Source organism: Parus major, chromosome 3 (assembly GCF_001522545.3).
Source record: "Parus major isolate Abel chromosome 3, Parus_major1.1, whole genome shotgun sequence".
Taxonomy (NCBI): domain Eukaryota; kingdom Metazoa; phylum Chordata; class Aves; order Passeriformes; family Paridae; genus Parus; species Parus major.
The window spans coordinates 51484803-51510473 of NC_031770.1; the positions used below are offsets into that span (position 1 = coordinate 51484803).

Below are 25671 nucleotides of genomic sequence, written 5' to 3' on the forward strand. Positions count from 1 at the left end.
TTACAGGTTACATTAATGTAACTTCTCACTGCTTTAAAAATTGGGGTAGGGTTATAACTAGTCTTGAAGAGAGAGAAATTGAGAAAGAAATTTTGAACTTCAAGTGGTTCACAGAGTTACAAACAGAACAAAATAAGCACAAGTGCATTATTAAGGACAAAGAGAAAAATGAACTGATACACTGCATTAGCACTCCAGCTTTTGAAATTGTAAGACTAGAAACTAATTGCAAAATCCAGTCTAAATTTCTAGTGTACTCTCTAGTATTCACCTTAGAGAACTCACTGCAGAAGTACAGAATACAGTGTTGTGACAGAAACAGATCTGTGCTGGAGCAGTTCCATCCAACTGTAAAGAAAAACATACCTAAAATTACATTTGGCTCATGAACTGGCCATAAAAAACTACTTCCACTGTGGGAAACAGTAAAAGTAAGAAGACTTTCATAAGCTGTGAAAACTGGCCTCAGAAAAGAAAAAGCAGAGAACTTAGAGCTAGCTGCAGCTGCAAAGCCTGAAAGTAAAGAAGAAAAAATAATACAATATGCAAGGACATGAAACAATAGTTGAGTTTTTAAGCTTGGCTAAGATAGACCTTAAGGCTGCAGAAAAATATGCTTACCAAGATAGTAGAAGGTTTTAAGCTTAATAATGGAGTATTGTGTATTGTTATTGTGTATTCTATTGTTAATAGAAAATAAACAAGCAAGCATTGTTTGAAGAAGGTGTATGTGTGCTTTTAGTGATTGGATAGAACAATTGTCTGTAAGCTTTAGCAATATGCTATTGGCTGAAAAACTTTTAAAATGTTCTGTAATAGAGATCTCTGGCTGCTCGTGCAGAAGTGAGCTTGTGCCATCTCCTGTGACTGTAACTGAGACTGGTGTCCAAAATAAAAGCTCGTGACGCCTCACCCAGGGGTCCTGTCCCGTTTGTGAAAAATTAACCTCCAATATTGCACAAGGTGCCTTTGTCTGCTATTACTACTCCTTCTAAGAAAGACACTGTGAGCATCTTCTCTCTGGAGCACAGACACGAAAGCTAACCTCTCACCTGGCTTGGGAATGATTATTTGTCTGATTCTATGCCATTGTGTGAGGGGGGATAGAGCTCTGACACCCCTCCCTTCAAACTTTTATATGAGCAGTCTTGTATAAGTAGCAGCAATAAGCTTCAGTCAGACTACCTGTGCTGACATGAGAGCTGATTAAAGAAAAAATAAATTAAAAATAAAAGCTTAATTGAATCCAAAATGCCTAACAGTCTTAATCAGCACACACCACAGAGCTAAAATCATGCACAATCTATTAAAGCAAAACATAAGCCTGGATCAACATTCAGTTAAAAATACATATTTTCAGATCAGAAAATCTATATTTTTTTAAAGCAATGTTTTATCAGATACACTGCTTTCCTTTATGTTAAACATGTATCAGCATCTCCTTTAAAGTACAATATGATGCCAGTTTTGTTTTCTCAGTAAAACACACTCTTCACTTCTATCTAAGAGTCAGACAGTGTGAAGTAACCTCAGATTGGCCAGAATTTAACAGATCCTCTCTTCTGAGGACTGTCTAAGAATGAGAGCCAAAAGTGAGTTACAAGCTGCAAAGGAAAAGTTCAGATTTGTTTCACAGTCAAAAATCACACTTATTATATCATAATGACATTTCTTGTTTCAAGTGGTGCCCATTCAGTTGTGTCATGGTAGTTACTGTGTTCCTGGTATTGCTTTTCAGGGAAGTCATTTGAATGGCAGAAGTGTTGCACAAGTAGCTGGCAGATCTCTCTTTCTGAGCTTTCTTCCTGCAGCGAAGCTGGTTGTTGAAATGTCTTCTAAAACTCTCACTGAGAAAATACAGTGCAAATGGGTTGACACAAGAGTTGCAGAAGCTTAGCACTCGGGCCACTAAGGTAACAACCATATGTCCCATCGATGGATCAATCTTATTGTAATGAAAAGATCTGTACATGTAGAGCACGTGGTTAGGAAACCAGCAGATAGCAAAGAAGCCAACAAAAACTAAAACAATTTTTGCCAGACGCTTCCGAGTTTCCATCTAAAAAGATGAAGAGAACTCAAATGAACAACAACAAATAGAACAACCCCACATAACAGATTTAATTAAAATATGCAGCATTTTGCTTTATATTAGCTTCAACAATTGTCATGAGTAAGGCCAGCAAAAATGCTTCCTTTAAGGCCTGAATTACTTTTACCATCTCATTTACTTTCCTTTTCCTCTTGCATTTTACTTTCAGTGAACTTTCTTAGCTGTTTGCAGTTTACAGAAGGTTGCTCTTTACACACAGCATGAGTGATACACACGCTGGCTTGTGGCCTGTAAGCACGCACCAAAGGATGTCATGAAATGTAACATCTTCTGACAAGATCTCAGTGCTTGGCTCAAAACTTAAGTTTTAAGCCCTTAGTCAAAAAGCTATTTGGAAACTGTTTGCTTCAAAATCTAGAGATATCACGAGATAGACATTACTATACAGTGGTACTTCTATCCCGTTGTTTTCCACTGAGGATCTCAGCTTGCACCTTTCTCCTAGGGAAACCACCAAAATTGCATTACACCATCTGAAGCATCTTAATTTCAGGCTAAGGTAAAAGGTTCCATTAATTGCAGTAACATCACAAAATGTGCCTTAATTGCAGTGCTAAGGTATAACAGATTACATTGTAGATACTGAGAGTGGCTGAAAAGATGGCAGGATACCAGCCTACACAGTGGTTCCAAACTGGCAGAGGGAGATAAACCGGCCAGGCAGAAGGCACCAAAGAGAGGCAAAAAGTGTCCCCATATTCCTACTAAAAGATTTATCATGTGTATCAGGCATGAAAGTTTTGCACAGGAATGAGAGTTTTCTACTTTTCTACTCTGCTCAATTTTCTGGGGAAAAAAACCACAAAAATCAAGTGAATTTATTATAACAGTTTTTCAAAATCTGTGAAATTAATCTTTAAATAGTTTTCTTGGGTCTATCTAAACAAAAAACAGTGGGGAAATAAAAAAAAGATGGGAAAACTCTAACATTCAAATTTGGTAGCATTTGCACTCAGACAGATTGCAAGAGCAGACTAAAAGGTACAGAAGTATAATGCGAATATTACACTTGGCCTAAAGAAACATGAGCTGATAGCAATAGTCTGAATTTATTTCCCCTTGCTGGGAGATATGTAAGTACACCAGAATTTTCTATCCTTCTGAGCCTCATAGATTAACAAAGAGGAAAAAAAAACTAAGTAGAATGAAAAAATGTGTTCTTACTTTAAAAATACGTATGAGTTCAGAAATGTGGTATAAATTAAATATTGTTTCCATCCAGAGGGTTCAGCCAAAAGGCCCTCTATATTTCACAGGAAAATAAAATAATACATGAAGTGCTAATAGGTATGCACTTTTGACAAGAAACAGACTAGAGTAGAAATGAAATGCTGCTCAAAAAGAATGTAAAGGAATGTAGTCTTTCTAAAGGAATGTGTACATATAAAGAGATTTCTGTGAGTAGGAAATTAGTTTTCTAAATACTAGCAGAGAAAATCATTCAAAACTGTTTAAATGGGCATATTTTTCTCTGTCAATACTAATGCCTTTTTGTAAACTAGCTGAAGCACTTTGACTGCAAAATCTGTTGTTTGTACATATATGTGTTAATGCTGATGTTACTATCTTATTGCTTCCTCTGACTTACAAGGAAGATTGGCTTTGTCCAGAATCTATACCAAGAATTTTATAGCATCTCTTTACAGAAAGGATATTAGAAATGTGCCTGTTCAGTATTGTATCTGAGAAAGTAACAAAAAAATCAGTTACTGCTCTGTGTTCACATTTTCAGCACTCCTTCATCTGAGAAGAACCTTAAATCCCCCAAGTAAAGTTTTCCTTGCCTGTGTCAGTTTTCTCATTTCCAAACACAAATAAAAAGGGACAATTCTTAAAGCATTAATGTAAGATTTCTTTCCTGAAATGACTGCCTATAGAGACAGGTGAAGCCACCATCATTAACTACAAAAATGTCATTCCTCAGTAGGAATATAACTAATGGGTACAGTAACAGCACATACAAACTTACATACCTATCTCATTTGCTGTTATGAATGTGCATTCATGGCAGTGAATTTATAATTTTCCTTGTTCATATTCATTTACATACTGGGCTTAATATTGAGAAATTGTGAAAATAAGTAAAATTTTGAGATAATCCTTGGTTTATTTCATGTGGAAATGGAAGTAATTATCTGCAAAATCCAACAAGTTGGATGTGCTAATCCCTTGACTTTCATTTATAAGTGTATACAGCACACAAATCTTTTACCAGGATGTAAAAAGCAATTTGCTTACCTGTCTTTTGGAATGCTCACTGTGTTCCCCGGGGATGTTGTGAGCACTTTTTATTAAGCTCTTTGCAATATGATAGTAGTAGATACTGATAATTACAAGAGGGAAAAGGAAATACACAAGGAAAAGCAGCACAGAATGGATCTTTGGGTGCACGTCATCTGTCATGGGGTACGGTATGCAGGCTGTGAAAGTGGCATTATCTGTGTCATTGATGTGAGCCAGTTCAGAGAACACTGCTTCAGGAACTGCTAGGAGTGTGGAGATTACCCAGATGGCAGTGGCTTTAAGACAAGTCCACAGCACTGCACTGGAGGTCTGGATGTCCATGGGATTTACAATTGCTTTGTACCTGAAATTGAGCAAAATGCAGATGCAGATTAGAAGGTATTTAAATTCAACATGCAATACACAAGCTTACTTTATATCTTTGATTAAAATAACGTCATGGGGGGTTTTTTTTCTTATTTGAAATGCCAAGGGGATTGTAATCTTTCTTTAACTTGCCTTCTCTAAATCTCTACCTTTTTTTGTATACACTCATCAGAGGAGGCAGAAGGAGCCCTGGATACAACCTGTGGCTGTAGGTGCCCGTTCTGTGCCATTGTGGTGCAAGTGAAAAATCAGCCATGGCCCTACCCTCTCCTTTTCCAAATATCCCCAGAAAATCTCCAGATGTCCATACTCCATATCCAAAATCCATACTCTGTGTGTACCAGAACATGCATGCTTAGTATTTCCTTCCTTCTTTCCTCAGCTCCTGAAGCCCAGGGCTCTCTCTTGCTGCCACCATAACCTCCCCACTCTAGGAAATCCCAGTTCCCCTCAGAGGAATATATGCATCTTCATCAAGTCAGGCATATATGACTCCCAACAGCCTGTGCAGAAAGTATTAAACTCTTACATAAAGTAAACATTTCCACATCAATAGCTGGAAGCCACTGCTCTACACTGCATTTTGGAAAACTGTTTCATAATGTATGATTGCATATAAACCTTTGTGGAACTGATAATTTCATAGCCCATGCTATGGAAACAGGAAGACTTGCAGAGAAGGGAAGTATCACTCTAGACCAAAGTAAAATAACTCAAGTAGACTTTGGTCAGGAATTCTTTTATTAAATAAAACCATTGCAGGAGGTGATACAAAGTTAAAATTTCCACAAGAAAATTTATATGTTATAAGGACAAATATAATTTGAGAAAAATATTTTGAGGATACCTTAAAGTTCCAGTTAGATTTTTAATTTATTTTAATTTTTTTTAAATGTAAGTAAATTATGCTTTATTGTTTTTATTAAAAACTAAACCTTAAACAAAGGTTAAGCAAAACATTTTGTCTAAGATGTGGAAGTATGGAAACTCATGGGATTACTTTTAACTACATTAAATTTTTTGTTTCTACTTTCAATTTGATTTGGGATGGCTGTCATTTTTTATGAAAGAGCAGAAGTTTTGAAAAATGGAAAAAAATATTCTTCTTTAATATTTAAAGAAAAGTTTAACAGGATAAGGGGAATCAGGAGAGATTCAGACTCTAGGTACATAACTTTGTTCATCCTCACGTGTTTGTAATCAGTGGAGAAGCACTTTCAAAGAGGGATTCAGATTTTAGGTATATTAAATCACCCTCTAGAGTGCTTGTGTTTTTCTCTGTTAGCTACACAATGAGTTTAGATTAAGGAGAACAGTAAGTTAGATGCCTCTACTTTGTGATAAAATTCCATATCCATCCATGCATGTAGATAGATAAACATGCATAAAGATGTATAAATATGTACAGGTTTGAGCAAGTGTCTAAATACTTACCAAGGATTAGTTTATACCCAAATATAATGTGGTTGCTGAAGAGAATGCTGATAAATGGAGCTGTGGTCCCAAATGCCCCTTAGGGCTAATTTGCAGGTCCTGACAGGTAGTTCATAGTCCCTCAACACCTTGAGCAGATCTATGCCATGAAAACGTCTGGAGCAGGGATACTGTCATGGTACCCAAGGAAACCTTTACTTCAGAGAATATGTGAGTCAAAATGTGCCTTATTTAATGATCAAACAATTTATCACAAACCTCTTTCTCAGGTTTGTGATAAATTGTTTGATCATTAAATAATTAAAAACAATGGCTGTTAATGTTCATGTCCTCTCTAAATTCAGAGACAAAATTTTTACTGTATTTTCACCCCTATCATGGAGTAGAAAACAAAACTCAGCAAACTGTCTTTGTTATTTTCCATTTTTGCTATCACACAGTGAGAAACTCCCTGGATACCAAGGTGTAAAGAAAGCCTTTATACCTGCCATAGGAAGGACAGAGGTTTCTGCACAAAGCATGGATACTCCCCAGCACAAACTGTATTAATATTAATAATTAACATTCAATAATTGTTTCCTATTGCTGTCTGCATTTATTTCATTACATAAAGACATATTTTTGAGGTGATGTCAAATCCTTACATCTGCTCATTTTTTAAAAATCTGCATTCTTAGGGAAAAGCTGGTTTGGGGATTTTGGGGTAAGGGGAGGACATTGGATAAAAATAATGTTTTGTAGTACAGATTTTTTTCATCTCCTTTTCCATTTCTTTGCTTCAAAATATTTTGACCATAGTCCTATCACCCAAGTAAATGACCATGTCATAAATAATTGTTTTAGAAGCAAATTTGCCTAAGTAATCTCTAAATGGAAGACTTTTTCAGAAGTCTTTACCTTAGCAGAAGATGCCACATATATTTGTCCTTTGGCATATCTTGCTGTTTCAGAAAATAGTATGCTTTTCCCTGAGCCATAACTTTCTCCAAGAGGAAAGGCATTGCAGCAGGGTGCACTTTTTCACAAAACAGCTGAGTTTAATGCAAAAAAACCCCTCCTTTTATTCTACTCGGTGCTTTACTGACTACAGGGTGGCACTCTTCCTGGGACTCAGCCCTTCACAGTACTCAGTGTCAACGGGAACAAAAAATGCAGTGTGTTTTACAAAACCAGTCATCTTGTTATATCTTTAAAAAGCTATAAAGTGAAAAGAAACAGGTTACAGATAAAATTAAATGTAAACTGAGTGTAATGAGAAGTGTTCCCAAAGTGGAAACCCAACCTCTTCATTTGTATAAAGCCAGTGTAAGGGTGAAACATACCATCAACCATTCAAATTACAAAGACCATATTTTCCATCAATAAAAACAATGTCAGTAAAGTAGATTAGCGGTGTAAATTAGTCAAAATAATAAGTAAATTCATAATTTCTTTTACTCCACAGATGAAAAAAGAGTAAATTATAGGTTACCATGAAGTTCAGGAAAAAATTATAAATATGCATTTGGTTTTAATTAAAACCCTTTATGTAAATTCCATCTTCCTCTATCCTCTATCATTATCACTGCTGACAAAGGGACCCCAACTTGGGAAACCCTTCCTGTCTTTGAGCTGTAGTTTCTGCCAACAGACACAAGCACAAACTTGCTCAGTCTCCTTCAGCAGATGTTTGTGGTTTTTTTGTGTAGTGTTTATTTCCATTTTAAAGCAATCTCCTCCCTCCTACACAATCCCAAAATAAATTCATGAAAAGAATATCCTTTTTCTCCAGAGGTATAACATTTTACTACCTTCTAAACTCCAATCTATTTTATCTGCTTCTCCTAACCTTTGTTTTCAAAGACTTTCTAAAAGTATTTCTCAGCTCCAAATTAGAATGGAAAGCTCTGCTCCTGTTTCTGCTGCATCCACAATGCTGTTTCCCTCCCACAGAATTGATTTCGAAACAAGGTGCTCCTTTACTACACCTACGCTGTCCTTCCTTTGCTTTCCTAGCTCTTTTTTTAGAGTACTTTTTTGTGATGATCTTAAAAAAAACTGAAAAGAAAACCCCAAACCTTAGGCAGCCACTGGAAAGTAGCCTACCATTCTAACAAGATTAGCCTCAATATCTTCTTGCCCTTTTGTTTCTGCGGGGTCTCTTGTCCTTTCTTAAAAGCCCTTCTGGTCAAGGACTTTCTTCTTGTTTATATAGTACCTACCACAAATAGGACCCTAATTTATCACCTAATTTCCTTCATGACATCACAAGGAAAATAAATGTAATAATGAAGTGTCAGAAGCCAAGCAGAGATACAATTCAGGCAGGGAAGTTTCACATTACTTTACTTTTTCATTTTAATCCTGGAGCTGGAGGGGTTGGTATTTGTCTCTTTATAAATAAGCTTTTTGAAGTGATGTTGCTGTGCCATTGTACTGCATTTCCTGCAAAGTAGAGTAATTTATCAAAACCATTCATATGTTAGTCTTTTATTGTGTCCCTACATGGTGCTTTCAAACACAAAAAAATTAACAACATAAAAGCTTATAAATATATCTGAAAAGGAAACCTGCTTGCATAATCAGTATTTGTTAAAAATACTCAAATTATGTCCAATTGCAGTCCACTCAACTACAGTAAAATTAAATTTTGGATGGGACCAAAGCTCTTTTCCTTGTATGGGCAGTTCAACTGGCCCAAATCCAGTTGAATCATTAAGAGGAGAAAAAATTATCTAGCTGAAAACATTATGGGATCACTTTATCAGTTTATTTGAGATTTGCATTGTTCTATTTTATTCTTATAAATTCTTGCAACATAAAGTACATTTCTGCCTTTTTTTTTTTTTTTTTCCCAGGTAATACCAGTATTTTTATTCTGTGCTTATCTCTTGAGAGCAGAGAATTGCATTCACTCAGGAATGTGCATCTCTGATGTCTGGTAGTGAATAGAATGAACAGTGTTTGAAATGCAGACTAGAAGACCATGTGTAAACACACTTAAAGTCAATGTCAATGACATGTGTTCTGTGTTTCTCAGGGGGAAAATATTAAGATTTTCCTAAGTGGAAAAAGTTTTCCACTCTGTAAAAATACACTCTGTTGAGCCAAAACCTATCAATAATGCTTCAACACTTGAGGATGATCTCTCCACCCTGAAAAGAATCAAACCAGAAGTTTCCCAGGATGGCGGAGTGTTTTTTTTCCTGCATGAAATGTATAACCTGTCCTGCCCCACCAGTGTTTCAGAGGAGACATTTTCTCTTTCCTTTTCATTTTTTCTTCTCTTCCTATGTCTTGTTTGCCTCACATTAGCTAACTATGCTTGTTGCAAGCTCATGAAAATCTTGCAATGCCAACTCATTGCCCGCAATCTGGACTTTTTGTTCCACTTCTCTAATGCCATTCATTTATGAGTGGAGAGGTGAGCCAAATCTAATAAAGATGCTAAATCTACATGAGCAAATTAAACAGTACCATAGTCTATTTTTAGGCTATGTGGAGGCCAAGTGGCATTGGCTGGACATCCATGACTGTTTAATTAATCTCTTTAATAACCCAGTAAGAAACCACCACATCCAAACAAATTAGCCAGTTTACACTTCTATTGGTAATGGCCCCTGGGCTTGTGTTTAGTCCTGAATCATGCCTTGAAATTGTTAAGAGAATCCTGATTGACCCAGGTCAAAACCACATCATGGACCTCTACAAAACCAGTGTGACAAGTGTCTGACTGCCAGTCCTCAGTTCCATGCTCTGGTACTGTTGAATATTGGTCTGTGCAAATAAATGCAGGTAGATAGATATACACAGACAGATGTATATGCATAGAACAAAACCACGCACTTTCAGGTGCCTGAAGGCATCATCCAGAAGCCTCACAGAATGGCTGGCCCCTCCTAACCCACTGTGCCAATTCTTTCTTGACTTTTAAAATAAGCAAGCAGTTGTATTTCCCCTGCTGTGTGTGCCAGGAGCTCCCCGGACTGCACCTACTCTGTTTGCACCTAAACTTCATTTACAGTCCTGAAACTAAGCACAGCCAAGTAGAGGAGTCAGACCTCAAAGTTATGTTTAAATAATTGCTGGGGCACACCAAAGTCATCAGCCTTTACAAAACTGCCACAGCAAAGGCAACTCTGGCACGTGCATCTCCAGGAAAAAAAAAAGGGGCCATTCATGCAGCCAGGGTGTCTGGGAGCCATTGCCCAGGCCTGCTACACAGTGGCTCAAAATTAACATTTCACCTCTGAGGAGAGAACTTTATTCTTAGCCCGCTGCATCACACGAACAACTGGATATACAATTTCCCTGGGGGAAGTATAAGGAAGCTTAGCATGTGTATTCTCTTGGCTTCTATCACCTTTCTGGACTATTTATCTCATTCCAACATTAATTTGGAATTCTGGATTTTGGATTATGCTCAGGAGGGTGGATAGGATGAAGGGAAAGCCAGTACCTAGGCTAGATATTAGGCCTGGCAATGTGCAGCCTGGACAAGCTTAGGTACTGTTTGTCTTTGTCCCCTAGTTCTCTGTTTTCCTTTTAAAAAAACTTAGAAAACCACAACTGATCTCATTTAATTCTTTCAGGGTTTATAGGCTCAATCCTGAAGGGTCAAAGGACTTTAAGAAAAGAGAAATCCATTTCTCCAATTGAGTTTGATCCAAATTGCATCAATACCCCAACCTTTAGACTGATGAGACAGAATTGCATGCTTGTCTACATATTTACTATGTGCTTATTGCATGGCTCTAAGCAAAAATATCTATACATACTTGAATGGAAAAGGTCTCATAAAATCATCACTGCTGGATCAGAAGGTCAATAAAAAGATCAATTACAGAAACTAGAGTGTCTGAAAGAGGAAATCCCAAGTGTAAAATATGCTTAGTGCCAGTTTGCCTTTATAAAATTTTTGCTGTCACAAAACAATTCCTCACATTTCTTTGATGAATTCAGTTATAATCTGGGCCGTGGCAGATAACATACTGTTGTAGAGAACATCACATGGTCAGATGATTTCTAGAAATGTTACAAGCCAGGAAGGATTAAATAACCCAACTTGCATTCCGCAGCTGCAGGATCATGTCCAGAGAAGCTACAGTTACCAGTGAGTGGCATGGAACACCAACGAGACAGGCTTCTGCTCATGAAACCATCTATTCAACATGGGAACAAAGTCAGATCCAGAGACACAGAGCCCCGAACAGAGGCAGGGTGAGGGGTTTTGAGGGACAGAACCAGGGTGGAGTTCAGGGTCAGGGACCACTAGGAACACAGCAAGGGAGAAACCCAGGGGCTCAAACCCAAGCAGAACTCCTGGGCTACCACCTTACAAGGGGTCTAGTGTGGGGCGACTCTTCCTGGGCTCACAGGGCCCAGCCCCTGAGACACAGGATGGAATCCACTCTTCCCAGGCTTTAAAGCCATGCCTCTCACTTTAACAATGCTTATCTGAAACTAAATCTTTGCCTCCTTGGGTGGGGGGCACCTCACTCCAAATCTCTAGTAGTATATCTAGACTTAGACTTAGATTTTGCCATTTGAGAATCTAGACCCTAAATCTTTAATTTTAAAATTCAAAAATCATAAAACCCATTTCTTTGCTTCAGATTATCATCTAAAAGCTCTACTCTGTCACTTTTAAACACATTTCCAGTTCAATTCCATTTGCAACTTCTGATCTTGGTCTGCCCTGAAATCAGCATAGATGGAAAATAAATAAATGCACATCATGGTAAAAAAAAAAAAGGACTATAAAAACAATATAGAGTAAAAAGTAATATAACAATCTTTAGAATACATTTAATCAAACAAACTTGGAGCCAAAACACAAGCATGAAACCATTTTTTTAAAAATACTATGAAAAACAGTTGGAAAAAAATGAAACAATATTTCGAATAATCATGTGAAGGAAAAAACAAAATTATATGATATAATGACAGCACATCAGAATAACCCATTTCTCTCATGTTTGTACACACACCACAATTTTATTTTGATATATGCTCATACAAACCTGGAAATACACAAATCTACATGCAGCAGATGCAATTATGAAAGGCTTATGTGGACTGTTTGTCTCATGGTTATTTTCTCTGATATCTGAAAAGTTGTATCAGTTCCAAAATTAATGGACAAATCAATGGACACCAAAGTAAGTTTCCTCTTATTTCTGCAAATTTAATGAACTTGTAAGAACTTACTTGCTATTTGTAATTACACTGTCAAATTACACTCAGCATGGATTTAGAACTTGTTTGTGGAACATGTTTAGACCTAGGGATCAAGACTGCATATACTTTGTTTCATTAATACATATAAAAAACCATAAAATAATTTAGCACCAGAAACACATAGTCTGGTTCTACAGCAGAACTCATAAATACACAAGTTCTTCTGTAATTAAACAATTTAAAAATGAAGATTCAATTAAATTATCCCTCTTCAGGAAGATATTGAAGAGTTCCATCACACTGCACACATATACAGAGATGTATTATTTCTTTTCTAGCAAATTTATCCTGTGAAATCTTTCCCCACACAAAACATTGGTAGAGCATTTTCGGTCTTTGACAGCATTTCTGAGGATCTGCTAAATGCAGACTTGAGAATTCCAACATTCCAGTTCTTATTAATCCATTGCAGTGTAATAGATAAGGGCATAATGTAGCACATTATGCTGATGGGCAAACAAATTAAATGAATGAAGGGTGACATACATGCTTGTTAAGAATTGGGCTGGATCTGCTGTTTAGCAGCTATTTTGCCTGTTACAGACTTTTACTGAATAGCTCAAAGAAGCAGGAAAGGAGAGGGGTAGTTTTAAAGCCGTTTCTCGGTGTTTAGGTTGCAGCCTACAAAAGGCAATCAGACACCAACATTTGCAATAGTTAAAACAAAGTGGTTTCTGCCAGCACAACACAGGCACTGCATTGATCACTGACTGGGATAAACACCACAGCCATTTCTTACTTCTCCATCCTCAATCTCAGCTGTTTCTCTATGGGTTGGAGAGCACACAGAGGACACACACAAAGGCAGGAGTTTAACAGATGTGTATGTTTGTATGAAGTTTGAGAAACAGTTGCCTAACTTGGCAGGAAAATGGTTTTTGCTAAGAAATCATTTTCAGCTGTGCAAAGACAGTCACAAGGGGAACTTCTCCAACAGCTGATTGGAATTGTCTGGCTTGGACAATATTACCCTAGAAGAGTTAACTCCTGAATCTACTCCAGACAGAAAATTATTTCTGCATTGTTGGGGAAGGGGTGGTTCTGCCATCCCTTTTTTTCTTTATATTTTACATCCTATTACTTTTATCTACGTAAGATGGATATAAATTAATTGGAAAATTATTGAGTGGGGACAGGTGAGGAGGCTTCATTGTTTAATTTGAAAAAAGGTTTTCTAGTAAGCTTTATTTTGTGAATCAAGTTTGCATATATGAACTAAAAGGCAAGTTGAAAAAGTGGCAAAGCTTGCCAAACCTCTCTTAAATTTCTTTTGAATTACATGTTATTGCATAATTATAACCATACTGCTACAGCCTACAATGGAAGAAACATCTGGACCATCGTTTATTGTAATGTACTTCAGTAATTCACTCATTCAATACATTTACCTCAAGTGTTAAGGTTCCTAAAATATATACTTACAAAATCTCATAGTTCTACTTGGTCCATATATTTATGTTTTCCCATCTCCTGTCTACAACAAAGGCATTGTTCTTCTCTTACACAGATAATCTTCCATTTTGCCTTTGATTGTTTTTTCTTTATTCATGGGTTAATTTTAAGTAACTTTCAAAATGTCATTTAATACTGCTTTCCTCATAAGGACTCCTTAGTCCCTGACTATCAGCTATTAGAGCTGAAAAGGAAATCATGTCCACTGTCCTGCTTCACCTGCTCCACTACATGTAATAAGAAATGAGGATTTTATATTTTTTCAATCACTGCATTTCAGCCTAAATCAGCATCTGCCATAATAAAGAAGAACCTAAAAATAAATTCTGTGAAAGTTAAAAGGAAATTTTCATTAAGGTGATATTACTATTGAAAAATCCAAAGAAGTTACTAGGGCAGCTTTTCATACTTCAGAACATGTCCAAAGTTCCCCAAAAATAAAAAAAAAAGGAGATAATAGACCAGCAAACTGAGCCAAAACAGATTTTGCTATCAGATGTCATTAGAAGTCAGCAGAGTACAAACTTGCAAAAAATATTTTTTACTTTTTTTTAAATATACATTGCAGTCTTTCAAATCTAACACAAATAAATAAAGAAATAAAATAGAAGGAACAAATAGTTCAGCTAAGAAAATCTATAGAATACATTTTAATCATCTCAGGCACTATATTTAGTTATTTAAGTATGAATTTAAATTTAAATTTTCAAACTGTTACCTGTTAATCAAGTATTTGTCCCATCAAGGTGTCTTTATGTCACATTATTTAGGAAGATAACAAATACAATGCTATTCCATTTGTAGTAGGGTGAGTTCAGCTTTGCTGTCTCCATCAGAGTGCAGCAGAACTGCTTTACAGCTAACACATTTAAATCTTTCATTAGCAACAAAATTCAGTGTAGGAAAAGAAACAGAATTAAATTTAATCCTATTTTTACAGATCACTTAAAAATGAGGGATAAATGACAGCTAAAGAGAAAAGGAAATTCTATGTTGGACAATCTAAAGCTGTTTGAAGTGGCTGCTATTTATTCCTATATGCTATTCCTTATGCTATTCCAAAGGATATTCACTGCAGACTGTGTGGGTACCACACAATACTGCAGTAAGGCCAGAGGCACCAAGTCTGAATTGACTGTCTCCTGAGCTGTCCACACCAAGGTTAAAATGCTATCCAGACCTCTAACTCTGAAAAGCATTTTGGATAGACCTTTCTATACCTTCCTGCTTATGTTCTTACTCTACCTAGATTCCTTCCTGTGCACAAAACAGCAAGATCCCTCACCCTGAGAAAAAGAGGAGGAGTCCTATGGGTCCAGTTTGCCTACTGAGCTAAATGTATGGTCCATCATGGACACAAATTGGAAAAACACTTTGTGCAGCAGTGAGCAAGTTCATTGGATGATTCAAGTCAGGTTCATCCCTGGCTTCTGCCCTTTTTGCAGTGAGAAGATGCCAGCACACAGCATTGTCTTCATGTGTGCCATACTGCAGTCCCTCTGGCAAACAGATCTCACTGCTTTATTTTTATCCTCCTTATCAAAGACCACACCAAGTCTTTCTCATCAACATCCATTAGCCCTTGCCAAAACTGCAGCCCATGGACCCTGAAGAAACAAGCTCATCCAGGCCCCATTTTTCACTTCTTGTCCCACCACATCTTTAGGAAGTGCATTCCCAGCCACTGTGCACCAGCTCTGGGCACTTTCAGGGTATGCTGAGTGCTATTGGGAGTGTTCTAACACTCCCCTTAGTTCCCCTCTTTTCTTTTTTCTACATTTTTGTCTTTCAGCCCTCTTCCTTTTCCTTATTTGGCATCCAATCTATTAAGTTTTCTCTATTAACCACCCTCTCTTTTTGCTTTGGTTTTATAAACAAGAGATATATAATAATAAGGTTTGTAGAGGTGGTCTGGTTTCTCCACAATAGAGAAAACTCAGTGGCCATGAGGGGCAGGGTTGCTGTCCCTACGTATCTCCTGGCTCAGCAGCACAGCTCTTGTACTGCCTTCTCTGTCCCATAGGAAGGGGAGTTTTCATCCTGCTCTGACACCGAAACCCTGCACCACCACTGCATCATCTCTGCTGCCACCATCCCCACCTTCACCTTGACCTCCCTCTCCTCTCTGCCCCAACACGCGTGGGGCTGCAGCAGGCCACCACTCCCTACCCCAGGCAGCCAGACCTCCAGGAGCTCAGGGCTGGAACGAGCCAGCTGCTGCTCCTGTGATGGGGATGGGCAGCCTCAGGCAGATATGATGCTAAATTCCACCTGCATGGGAGGGAAATCTGAAAAGTATTGTTAAAAATGACATATTACATTTGTATACACACACAAAAAACCCTAAATTAAAACTCAATCTCAATACAAGATAATGAAGTTTGCAAATGAAAGGTGCATGTTTGTCACACAAAGCATTACTGATGCTGAGAAGGACTTCTGTGACAAAAAAAATCTATATGAAATAAAGCAACTTTAGAAAAAAAATATATATGTAATTATATACCACTACTTTTACTAAAGTAGTAGTACTTTTAATTGTACTAAAAGTACTATTTCTTCTTTCACTTTGTTGGCAACAATCACTCAGAGTTTGTAACTTCTGCAGCTACTTCTGTTAAATGTATCACATACACGGAAATTGTCATGCAGAATTTCCACATAAACAATAAGTGTTAATTAGACTGTGGAACCCAAGACAACCTCCCTTATCCTAATTTTCACAAGCATGCTCTAAAGAATCCTAGGTATTCCTAAATCTGTTATTTAGTGTTATCAGTGTCTGCCATTCTATACCATCTCATGGCTACAAGGAGCAAACAGCAGGAAGGATTTTGTTATCCTATATTAAGCTGTACTTTGAACATTTTCTGTGAGAGAAGGGGACACTATGAAGACAGACCAAATAGGCACTGGATTGTAATGGAGCCCTCTCGGTGACATCACTGCTTACAAACTGCCACCATCCCACCCTAAATTCACTCATCTGCAGAAAACACTGCCCCCAGCCAGACCTCACCTCCTCAGCATGTCTTGGGTGCAGGATGCTGCCAACCCCTCTGATCTGCCAGCATAACCACCCACAACTGATCTAGTGGTGACACACATGAGAATCCAGCTACAGATCAGTGTCACAGAAACCCCTCCACACCAGTGCCTCCTCTCTAGCTCAACACTGCTGTTGTACAAATCCATAGATTTGACTCCAACCCAGACACCACTGAAAGTTCAGCCGGCTTCACTCAGCAGTCTCCTGGGTCCTAAAAGACTGGTCTCTGAAGTCAGTGGAAGATCTGACTGGAAAATAAAAGTTGTTTTGTTCTCAGTAACCTAAAATAAAACTACAAAGGTTAAAGAAACATTATAAATTCCTAGTATAACAATTTCTGACACTGGCATATACTGTGGAGTCCAAAATGCTGAAGAAATATGTTCATTATGAGCTTGTTTGGTCTCAGCACACAAACTGTAACCAATTTTTAGCATATGCAATTCTACATGCATTAAGCATAAACAGAGTCAGTATTATAAATTCTTGACTCTTTACTGATATAAAAAGGTTATAAAATTATCTGGAAAATGAAACAATGAATGCTCCAAAGCTATATAAAAACCAAATTAATGAATCTTTAAACATTAAATCACCAGCATTCCCTCACATTACATTTCTCTAGAGAGGTGATCTCCACTAACTTCCTCCCTTTTCAAATAAGATATATACCACAAGATATTAAGGAGTGGAAAGAAAGCACAAAGAGAACTGCAGGGTTTCCTTGGATCTGTAAGGACAGATTTTGAAATACTATTTAACTGAGGTAATCAGCGCTACAGGTGCTCACTTGAAGGAATGTTTTGCAAACTCTTCTTCAAAACCATAATCCATTTTAATCAGTTGCAGTCTTTATAGACAAATATGTTATGTCCTGATTCAAACAGAATTGAAATTAATGTTCACTGAAGGCTACCCTCAAGTGAAATCAAACAATTGACTGAATTAGTTTAAAAAAAAAAAAGAAAAAAAATAGTTATAGTCTATTATAGAAAATAAAGGATTAAAAGAAACATTACTCTAAGTAGGAAAATGTATTTCTAAACTCAACTCTTCACATCATGCAACAGTATAATGCAGTGGCTCAGTTCAAAATCCAGCAAGAGAAAATGGGAGAATTCCTACGGAGAAAGAATTAAATATTTTCATTTCTGGCCAAAAAAAATTGTTTAGATATAAAAATAAAGATCATTTCATATAATTTAAGTTTTCAATTACACTGCAAGATTTTGTTTTTTGAGCCTGAAGCACAGTCTTATAGCCACTCAGTTGTTATAAATTCCTTAAGTACCCATTCACAGTAATTGGAAGGAAAAGCTGGGGATCCAGCTCCTTCCTTCTTCCTAATTTGACAAGTACTGGAGATAAAAGTGTTACTTTCTAGTTTGTTTGGAGGTATTTTCTTTTTTTTTTTCCTTTCTTTTCTAAAAGTTCAGAAGACAATAAGAATAGTTTGAACTAGAGTTTAAGACTGACAATTAAAACAGAGCAATTTGGTGTCCCTGAATTCCCAGAAGCTAAACTAGTTCTGGCAGTCACCTCTAGTAACCTGCTCTTCTCCTAAGGCACAGACATACATACATGCACACATGCCTACACCTTCTGAGCAGAAATAAATAAATTGATTAAAAATACATCTGTGCCCAACTTGGTTTAAGTCACTCATTGCCTGTTGACACAACACTGTGACTTGGCAAGGGTCATATCTAAAACTCTAATGAATAAAATTCCAATATATGGACTGTTACACCATCCCAGGGGTGCAGAAGACAGGGCTGCTGACATCCTGGAAGCTGGGGGCCAGGCACAGCTGTTTCCAGATACCCTTTAACTTCAATAAGTACCACTTGCCATCAGCCAGTGAGGGAAGAAGAAGCATGGGCACCTCACAGGTTGGAATGAGGGGATTACAAAGCAGGGACACCTTACCTAGAGAGATCCTTTACCTTTCATCCAGCCTTAGCCCAAGTTGCAGAGAGCTGAAGCGGCAGCCCAGCTTTCCTACCTGTCAGCACTGAGGGCAGTGAGGGTGAAGACAGAGACACCAACGGAGGTCAGCTGGATGACAGGGATGAGCTTGCAGCCAACTTCCCCAAAGAGCCACTCTTCGGAGAAATACCGGGAGGCATCCACAGGCACACAGGTCACCAGCAGGAGCAGATCACCAGCGGCGAGGCTGGAGATGAAGATGTTTGGCACACTTCTCATGGCACTGTTGGAAATGAAGATCTTCATGAGGGTGACGTTGCCCAGCAAGCCGACAGTGATGATCAGCAGGTAAAGTGAAGGGATCACACAGCGGATGATGAACACGGCCGTGCCTCTCCCCGCGGACAGCAGGGCTGTGTCGGGCACCGGGTGGACACTCCCATTCTCCCCGAGGGGAATTGCTGTGAGCTCGGGCGGGGGCTCTGGCTCCATTCTCCAGCTTCGCGTGGACTGACGGTCTCAAGTGCAAAGTGCAGTGAGAGCCACAGCAAAGCTTCACCTCTCTGCAAGTCAATCAACTTTCCCCCGCTTCTCTACTGCCCTTCTTCGTTGAGTTTTCCCCCTTAAGAAATGCAAAGGAATGTCAGCCGGCGCAGCTGCCGGGGAGGGAAACAGAAGCTCCCGTGCGCTGCCGCTCGGCTCTTCGGACAAGCGTCTCCCTGCGGGCGGGAGATCCTGGGCCCGGGGGCAGAGAACGCCGTCGGGACAGCGGACACCTGCCCGGGTCCCCGGGAGCTCCCTGGGCGCGCCGCTCCTGCCGTGCCCAAGGCGCGGTCCGGTCCGGTCCGGCCGCTCTCCGCGCCCGCGGAGCCGCCTGCGCTGTCCAGCGGCGCCGCTGCTGCTCGGTGCTGCTATGTACTGCTGGTGCTGCTCGGTGCTGCTATGTACTGCTGGTGCTGCTCGGTGCTGCTATGTACTGCTGGTGCTGCTCGGTGCTGCTCGGGCTGCCCGGTGCTGTTGGCGCTGCTCGGTGCTGCCCGGGCCGCGGGGGCGGGGGGGAGGCGCAGAACGAGCCCGCTCCTCACTCGGCAGCACCGGCTTATACCTGGTACCGGGAGGGGCCGCCCCGCCCCGCCGCTCCTCCTGCGAGCCCCTGTGCCCTCGGCCCAGCCCCGCGCCGCCGAGGAGGATCTTGCGGTGAAGGGAGAGGCGGATCCCGGAGCCGTCCCGCGGGGTGCCAGCTCCTGAGCGCTATGGGGACGACGTGGGGAGGGGGAGCGGACAGGGAAGGCTCCAGCCCCGCCACTGCCCACCGCAAAGCAGCCCCTGCCAGGCTCTGCCCGGCAAACCGAAGAGCTGTCCGACACGTCGGACAGAACGGGGATCGCCTCCGGAAACTCGTCTTTCAGCATCTCACTCAGGTGAAACCACAGTGCTTTGAAAAGCAGGGTGGCAGGGAGCGAGGGGCGTGAGAATGAAGAGATTTTATTCCTGACATCCTCCTGTGGGTTCTGCATAGATCCTACTGAAAGACATCAACTGTGTTTAAAGTTTTAAGGGTTGATTTGTGAAGCTGCATTTCACAGTGGTCTTGACTATGGAAAGGGGTACAGGTGATGTGCTTTATCCGTGACTTGCTCTGCAAATGGAATAACACAGTGGAGAATGAATTTTGTTTGCCTCTTTGAAGAGTAGAATTTGTCCCTAATGTTTCTTGCTTTTCAGTGAGGTAATATCTTTTACTTCTGAGTGTCTGCACACGTATAGGCTTTCCAAACACCTCCATCTGTTTCCAGCAGAAGCCATGAATGTAGGTAACCGTGTAAATACGCTGGAAGACAGGCAGACCCATTGGATTGAAGTTTCCAAGATAAAATGTTAAGGTAGAAGAATAAGAGCATTTGCCAGTAACATGCTCTGCAGACTGATTCCTTTATTTCTTTTTCTCAAAAGAGAGCTTGTAGAGAACTAGCTTGTTCATATTACTACAGCAGTTCTCTTGCAGCTCTGTGAGTTTATGACACGTCTATGGAGAGTCTGACCACTGAAATACCAGAATCAAAGCATGTCACGTGTGCATAGCCTGTCCATGACATGCTGTCTAGTGTAGGAATTAAATCAGTGATTTCTTCTTAAATAAGCTTTTGCTAAGATTATAAAAAAAATAATTAACGTTTCTTAAAAGTTACACTTGTCTATATCTATTTGTTGATCTTTGTAACTCCTCTCACATCCCTGAATATATAAATGTGTTAAAGCTGTGTAAATTACTGATTCATATAATGCTGAGTAATTTGTTTGTACCCAACCAGTGCTAGGCCTCAGTGAGGATCAGGCTAGACACTTCACCTTTACCACTAAGCAGCTCATCACAGTCATCACAGAGCTCCTCTGGAGGTGACTCTTGTTACTGATCAAGTTTTCTCCACACGGTTTTAAATCAACTGTGCTCCCTCTGAGGCAGCCTTACAGATGGCTTACATACTTATATAAATTGATGTGACCCTCTACTTTGTTGAGCATACATGACATTTTCTAAGATCAACAACAGTCATGTTTCTGTTATCCAAATCACTCTTTTTTGTCCCCATTGGCTGGATCCAATAGAAGTCTTTAACACTGTGAGTTTAACATTGGGAGTATGGTCCTTTTGCTAATTTGTTTGAAAATGAGTTTATATATTAACAGACAATATGATTCCCATTGGGAGAATAGTTTAAATTCAACATATCTTTAATATTGCTTCTTTGGACAAGAGGAAGTTGAGTCTTTTTGCATGAATATCAACAAAAGAACACTTTTAAAACTTCTATTCATATAAACATACTGCAGTTTTCATGGAGAGAGGTCAGATTCCTTGCTTTTTGTTGCACATCACCTCCACTCCTACTGCTGGCTTCCAGGAGAATTTCTTCTATCCTAGTGAGTTTTATCTGTCCTTTAGTCCACTGGATGGAATTCCTAAGGTTGAAGAATTAGAAACATTTTCAGTGGAAATTTACATTCCTGATTTTTATCAGTACTTGATTTTATCTACTCCATGTTTTTTAGAACTCTAACAGCAAGGAAATAAGCTTTGAAGAAAGTGAGTGTCTCCAGCTCATGGAAAACAGAAAGTTAGATTATGCTTCTAATGTTGTTCAGCAGATGCCTGTGTAAAGTCAATGGAATACACTCAACCAGTGTGAATATAATTTCCTGCAGAGGTAAAAAGGCATATGTCTTTTTACCAAGATCCACAGACCCTGAGATAAACCAGTCGGAGTTCAGACCTCCACATACAAACTGCTCATCATTCTCTTTTCAAACAAGAGTTCACCCATATCTTTGGATGTTATTTCAGATTACAGCCTAGAGACAATTCCATTGTGCAGCTCTGACACAGTTCTTGGCACAAGAGTGAGGGAGAGAGTGCCATAGGTGAACCTCCCCAGTGGGAAAGAAACTCCATAGGCACAATCAGCCACCACAGATGGAGAGCATCTGGGAGTGCAACACCGTAGTGCAGAAACCACAACAACTTAGAAATGTGAGAGGCAAATTCACTTCATCAGCAATTCCCAAATGTAGGGTTTCATAATCAGTTCATGTAGGAATGAGGAACTCCACACATCTCACAAACGCCATCTACCGAGAAGTGGGTCTGACAGGAAAAAACACTCTTTTCACACATTTATGCAGCTCAAGGCACTTGATAATTCCAGGACTAATTCCAGATTTGCACATCACAGCATCTGTAGTCCCATGAAGAGCCAAGTATATTTGCCACCAAAACTACCTGAAGAAAGTAGCCTAAGTATGTGTACTTGCACATTAAATGAAAACTGGATTCCAATGGAGCTCTGGATGTGATCATGTTTGAAGGCCTGATCATCAGTCAAATTGAAAAAAGAAACAAAACAACAACCAAGGAACAAATACAACCTGATTTTAAACACTGAGCATTAGGAACCAAACCTTTGATAAATTTTGTAATAACACACATTACACCATAGATACAGCTGGAAAAATGGGCACACATTGTAGCAGAGAGTGATTTCTTCCAGGCAGTCAAATGTACAATAACCTAGAACAACTCATGCTTTTTTTCTTGTTACTTCAATAGAGGCTTTCTTATTTTGATGGAGGGAACTCTGCAAACCAAAATGGAAATTCAGGTGCTTCCAGCACTAGACAAAGCTGGAAAGCTGGCAGAAGTGGCTTCCTCCAATATTCATTCAAGTTCCCTTTAGGGAAACAAAACCTTATCTTACTGATACCAATTCAGTTTTGTGTACCATTTTCATGGTGCTGGTTTTTTTCATGGCATGAGGATAACAGGTGCCATTGCATTTAACCACGTTAATAAAGCAATAAATTGGGTGCTTAATGTTAAAGATACAGGTCATCCCTCTAAGCAGAACTCTAGCTTTATGCATGCATTTAGATTCCATTTGTTTTAAACCATACTAATTCAGTAGGACTTTAACTCATTAAAAGGTTGAGGAGCACACTGCTGAGCTGCAAACTGGAGTCACAATCCAGGCTTCAGACTCACTTAGAAACAAATGTGATACCAATATCTTCCATCCCACTTGTCAATGATAGACAACTAACAGACAGCTGCTCTTACAGATTCAAAACAAATAATGATTTTCTGTCAAGGAAGTCCCAAGGAATGGCTTGAGTTCCCTCAGCAGACTGCACTCAAAAGGACTGCACAATGCCAGCTTACTCTACTTCCATCTCAAATTATCCTCCTAATGTGGTGTTACAAAGCACATTATTGAACACACACGACAAAAGAAAAACATTGCTATTAGCTCCTCCTAGTGCGAAGATAATGGGATTCCTGTGCTTGAGCTCACATGACACTGGAGCCATTTCAAAGAAAGTGACAGTTTTATTGTGGGCCTATTCATCACACTCAGGGGGGTTTTACTGCAGACACCCATGGGCTTTGTGTTGGGTTTATCTGAAAACCTCTCTAGAATTAATTTTTTTTTTTTTAATTTCAATGCATCTGTATTCCTTATGTATTCCTAGAAAAAAATCAGAGCATTGCCAGCTAAGTCTTCTTTTAGCACCTTTATCACAGAACAGAGATTCAAGTTTCCATATTGTTACTGAGGTTGACTGCTAATTGTCTTGTATTAGACCATCCAGTCAGGTAAGTAATCATGTGATTCTCACCTAAAAATAAAAAGTTACAAAGTAGCATTTGTATAATGCAGATTTTTACCTAAAATGTGTTCTGAAATATTGTTTCTATGTATGCTGGAATCAAATACTGACCAAACTTCATGGGTTCATATTCATCAATTAATGTGCAAATAATCACTACTATACCAAGCATAATAAAAAGCTTTGAAAGATTTATCTCTGTTTAAAAACTAGGAGTTGTTGAGTGTTTCTACTGTGTTTTTAAACATTTTTATTTAAAGAGATCCTAATAAATTCAAATATAACTATTTTTGAGGTACATTCAACAGCAGATTTTTAATAGGCAATTCACATTTTAAAATATTTAAATTATTGAAATATTACTGATATTAAACGTGCTGAACTAACTTAGTCATTTTGTAGTATTGTGGGAAACTAGACTTGCATTTGGATGATAATTAGGCTCCATATGTATTGAAAAACAATTCACTGTAACCAAAATCAGTGCATTTTGGTGAAGGTTAGTCACCACACTGAGAACCGTGGTACTTTTTTGCAGGTCGCACACACTGCGAGACATTGTTGCTTTTAGTTCATCTGGCATACACAAACCTCAGCATTCTCTCTATGCAGCAGAGCAGCAGATGCAGATTGCATTAAAAAACAATACAGCACCTTTTACAGTACTCCAGGAGACAGACATTTAATTAACTGCCTGAACTAGGAGCTGTAGTAAATAACATGTACTTATTGGAGCACTTTTCACTTTCTTTGTAATTTACCCACTTGAGTAGATGCAGGGCGGATTCCCTTTACAAAGAGGGTGCTGATGTCTTACAACAGTTATTTCAACCATTAATGCAGCCTTTTAGAGACACAACAGATAAATCCATAGATAAATGAACGCCAGTTCCCATCATTGCCTTTCTTCTGCCCATGTTTCCATGCCTATGGAAAAACAGGAGCATACATGACAGAGGGAACAATGCTTTTTGAAACATCAGCTTGAAGTCATGCTGTAATTACAAGGGTGGCTCCCTTTTGAGTTTAGAGGCAAAAGAGTAACTGCCCCACTCTGGATTTGGTAACCCGATTTCTCTTTCCTGAGCATGCCAAATAAAATACTGCATACCAGCGGGTGAATGACAAACCAGCATTTCCCCTTTGCCGGTTTCCCATCTCCATCCTTCCACTCTCCATCTTCTCATAAAATTCCCACTGGGTTCAAACTACTGAGTTGAAGTACTTCCTTGTGGCAGTTTACCAGCAGGAGTGTCTGGCACATGCATGGACTTGCATGCACAGCTCTTCTGGAGCTGCTTCAGCTCCACACACTGAGTATGCTGGCAAATTATTAGTAGCAATTATTGCCATTAAGTTATTTGTAGCAATTTTGAGGTGGGTAATATTATTTGTTTTAATTCAATTTCTATTTCTTTGAATTCAGAAGTGTGGATCTACAGCTTCCAAGTCCTGCTGCATCCTTTTTTATTGGACTTAGTTAAAAGGTTGATAAGCTCTAGATGCTCCGGCTAGCCGCGTCCTGGCTCTTCCCGCCGGCGGCAGCCCCGAGAGCGCTGTGCCGGGGCCTCACCCGGGACGGGGCTGGGGGCCCGGGCGGGGAGCGGCTCCGGGAGCAGGAGTGGGTGATGGTGGATACAGCGGTACCTCGGGGCGGCGGTGAAAGGCCGGCAGGGGCCAGCGGGGCAGGGGCAGGGGCAGG

The 25671-nt window shown here is 39.3% G+C and overlaps 1 protein-coding gene across 1 annotated transcript; it reads right to left on the reverse strand.

Annotated features, from left to right (window-relative positions):
- Positions 1-412: 412 nt before the first annotated feature.
- On the reverse strand, positions 413-19560 carry NMBR (neuromedin B receptor). Its single transcript, XM_015620334.3, has 3 exons — positions 18883-19560; positions 4352-4700; positions 413-2059 (listed from the first exon to the last, which is right to left on the reverse strand). Exons 1-3 carry the CDS (start codon positions 19296-19298, stop codon positions 1658-1660), a joined length of 1167 nt encoding a protein of 388 aa, XP_015475820.1. The 5' UTR covers positions 19299-19560; the 3' UTR covers positions 413-1657.
- Between the last annotated feature and the right edge of the window lie 6111 nt (positions 19561-25671).